Here is a 3,162-nt window from a genome sequence, read left to right as displayed (position 1 = left end):
AGAGCTGGAGTAGATGGTGTTTTGCTTCCTTGGGAGGGGTAAAGAGGTACAGTTAATTAAAATTTTAAAAAATTTTTTATTTTTATTAAAATTTATTTTTTTATTATTTTTCTAAAGAGAAGATAATATTAGTGCTTCCTATTAGGTGCCAGGTATAGTACTAAAACACTTGCTTTTCTTTTGTGTAGGGGGAGACTAGTAGTAAACTAAAAGACCTCTGAGGAAGAGGTTGTATCATATCCCAAACAGCCAAGCTTAAAAACCTTTCAGTACTTTCATTGATTCCTATGTTTTCAAATCTATGGTGAATAGTTTCACTTATTTTCAGCACCCATTATTTGTACCACCTTCAAAATCTGTATTTCAGATATCCTAGCTGTGTATGCTGTAGGTTTTTCTGTTATTACTATTTTAAAACTTCTCCTTTGGAAAATTTCAACCCGAACCCAAACAGAATAGTGTAATAATCCCCTGTACCCACCCTGCACTTTTTTTTTTTTTTTTTTTTTTAGGAGACAGGCTGTCGTTCTGTCACCCAGGCTGGAGTGTAGTGGCATGATCATGGCTCATTGCAGTCTCAGAATCCTGGGCTCAAGCAGTCCTCCTACCTCAGCTTCCCCAGGGCTATAGGCATGAACCACCATGCCTTTAATTTTTTCATAGAGACAGGGTCTTGTTATGTTACACAGGCTGGCCTCAAACTCCTGGCCTCAGGCGATTCTCCTGCCTTGGCCTCCTAAAGTGCTAGGATTATAGGTGTAAGCCACTGCCTGCTGGTGTATCTTAAAGCAAATCTTAGACATTCCATCAATTAACCTTTAAATACTTCAAGGATTTTTTAAAATGTAACCATGTCATTACCACTTCTGTTTTCCCCTGTGGTCTTAAAAATGTGTTTTTATATTTGTTTAAATTGAGATAAACAAGGTTCTCACATTGCATTTGCTTTATCCTAAGTTCTTCTCTTGGGTGGGCACAGTGGTGCACACCTGTAATCTCAGCACTTTGGGAGGCCGACATGGAAGGACCACCTGAGTCCAGGAGTTCAAAACCAGCCTGGACAACATCGTGAGACACCCGACTTCTACAATTTTTTTTTTTTTTTGAGACGGAGCCTCATTCTGTCACCCAGGCTGGAGTGCAGTGGTGCGATCCCGGCTCACTGCAACCTCTACCTTCTGGATTCAAGCGATTCTCCTGCCTCAGTTTCCCGAGTAGCTCGGACTACAGGCACGTGCCACCACGCCTGACTAATTTTTTATATTTTTAGTGGAGACGGGGTTTCACTGTGTTAGCCAGGATGGTCTCAATCTCCTGACCTCATGATCTGCCCACCTTGGCCTCCCAAAGTGCTGGGATAAAAAAAAAAAAATTGTTTTTAATTAGCTGGGGGTGGTGTCGCATGCCTGTAGTCCCAGCTACTCAAGAGGCTGAGGTGGGAAGATCACTTGAACCCAGGAGATCAAGGCTATAGTGAGCCATGATCATACTACTGCACTTCAGCATGGGCGACAGTGTGAAACCTGTGAGACCCTGTCACCAACAAAAAAAAAATTTATTTTTCTTTAAAATTAATAGACTCTTCTTAGAGCAGTTTTAGGTTTACAGAAAAACTGAGCACAAAGCGCAGAGTTCCCATGTACTCCCTGTCTCCACACCCAGAATTTCCCTTATTATAAGCACCTTGCTTTTGGTGTGGTACTCTTCAGTCTCTTATCATCTGTAGCAGTGCCCATGCTTTTTTTTTTTTTTTAATGCCAATTATTTGTTGAAGGAACTGGGTCATTTGTTGTATAGAATGTTCCACATTCTGGATTTGTCCTTGTGCTGGTGTTTAACACAGTCCTCCATCTCCTATATTTCTTGTGTATTGGTGGTTAGATTTAGAAACCTGATTAGATTCATGTCCCACATTTTTGGCAAGAAAAATTCCCAGGTGGCTCTGTGAACTTCTTGCACCACATCAGGCACTTGGTGTCTGGTGCCCCAGTTTTAGTGATGTGAAGATTGATTAGCAGTCTGCAGCACTCCTAACAACCTCTCTTGACCGCATCCTGGGATCACTGCCCTGGAAACATCCTCTCCCTTTTCTTAGCCCCTGCTTTCTTCCCTAGCCTGCCTGGCTTCTACGCTCCCAAGCCCACCTTCTAGGCACCCAGATTGAGGCTCCATGGCAAGCAGCAGGGACAGGAGAAGCAGGTAGCCTGACCCCAGGAAAGAGGTGTGGGTGACCGTTGCATGTCTCCAGGTTACATCCACTACCAGCCTGCCCAGGACCGGCTGCAACCCCACCTCCTGGAGATGCTGATTCAGCTGCCGGCCAACTCAGTCACCAAGGTTTCCATCCAGTTTGAGCGGGCGCTGCTGAAGTGGACCGAATACACCCCAGATCCTAACCATGGCTTCTATGTCAGGTGGGCTCCACCCCCACAGGCCACCTCTCATCCCACTGACCTACCCTCTCTGCTGCTTACCCCTTGGTAGGGGAGCCAGGTGGGAACACGGGCCATCTCTCTGCTTCTCTGTAGCCCATCTGTCCTCAGCGCCCTTGTGCCCAGCGTGGTAGCAGCCAAGCCAGTGGACTGGGAAGAGAGTCCCCTCTTCAACAGCCTGTAAGTGTGATCACACTCACTGATAACACATCCTCAGCTGCCTGCTGGGCCTTAACACAGGTGACCAGGCTCCTTCAGGGGAGTTCAGGGTAGATGTTATATCTTCCAAAGAGATGTGTAGATTTAATTCAGTCTTAATAAAAATCCTGGCAGTCTGTGAAATTTGTGAAGACTTTATAAAATGATTTTAAAGTGCTTCTAGAAGAATATTTTTACTTATAGCCTACATTTACTCCTTAATGCTCTTAAATATTTAATCAAGCACTTATCAAAGTGCCAAGTGCTTCTGAGAGCACTGGGTGTACAAGATTAAACAAAACAGACTTGGCCCTGGCCTCCCTTTGCTTACAATCTAGAGGGAGAATTCTGGTCTAGAAAGTAATGGTGTCAGAGGTGGGGTAGGAATTGATTTACTGGGTTATCTAGGAAGGCTTCATTGAGGAGGTGGCATTTAGGCTGAAATTAGGCTAAGAGGCAACCAAGCAAAGGCAGGGCCCCTTTCCTCCGCTTCAACACCAGGCTTCTCTTTCTCCCCTCCCCTTCCCTCCCC

The 3,162-nt window shown here is 44.8% G+C and overlaps 1 protein-coding gene across 1 annotated transcript in view; it reads left to right on the top strand.

The window, feature by feature from the left end:
* Window positions 1-3,162, top strand: part of PIGT (phosphatidylinositol glycan anchor biosynthesis class T) — a 13,039-nt gene that overhangs the window by 6,412 nt on the left and 3,465 nt on the right. The window contains exons 10-11 of the mRNA XM_017877963.1: window positions 2,249-2,414; window positions 2,529-2,612. Of these exons, the coding sequence (XP_017733452.1) occupies window positions 2,249-2,414; window positions 2,529-2,612 (250 nt within the window). The remainder of the gene's footprint in view (window positions 1-2,248; window positions 2,415-2,528; window positions 2,613-3,162) is intronic.

Source organism: Rhinopithecus bieti, unplaced genomic scaffold, assembly GCF_001698545.2.
Source record: "Rhinopithecus bieti isolate Rb0 unplaced genomic scaffold, ASM169854v2 scaffold_10347, whole genome shotgun sequence".
In the NCBI taxonomy this organism is placed as follows: domain Eukaryota; kingdom Metazoa; phylum Chordata; class Mammalia; order Primates; family Cercopithecidae; genus Rhinopithecus; species Rhinopithecus bieti.
The sequence above is the reverse complement of the archived record's forward strand: the minus strand, read 5'-3'. Positions and strand labels throughout refer to the sequence as shown.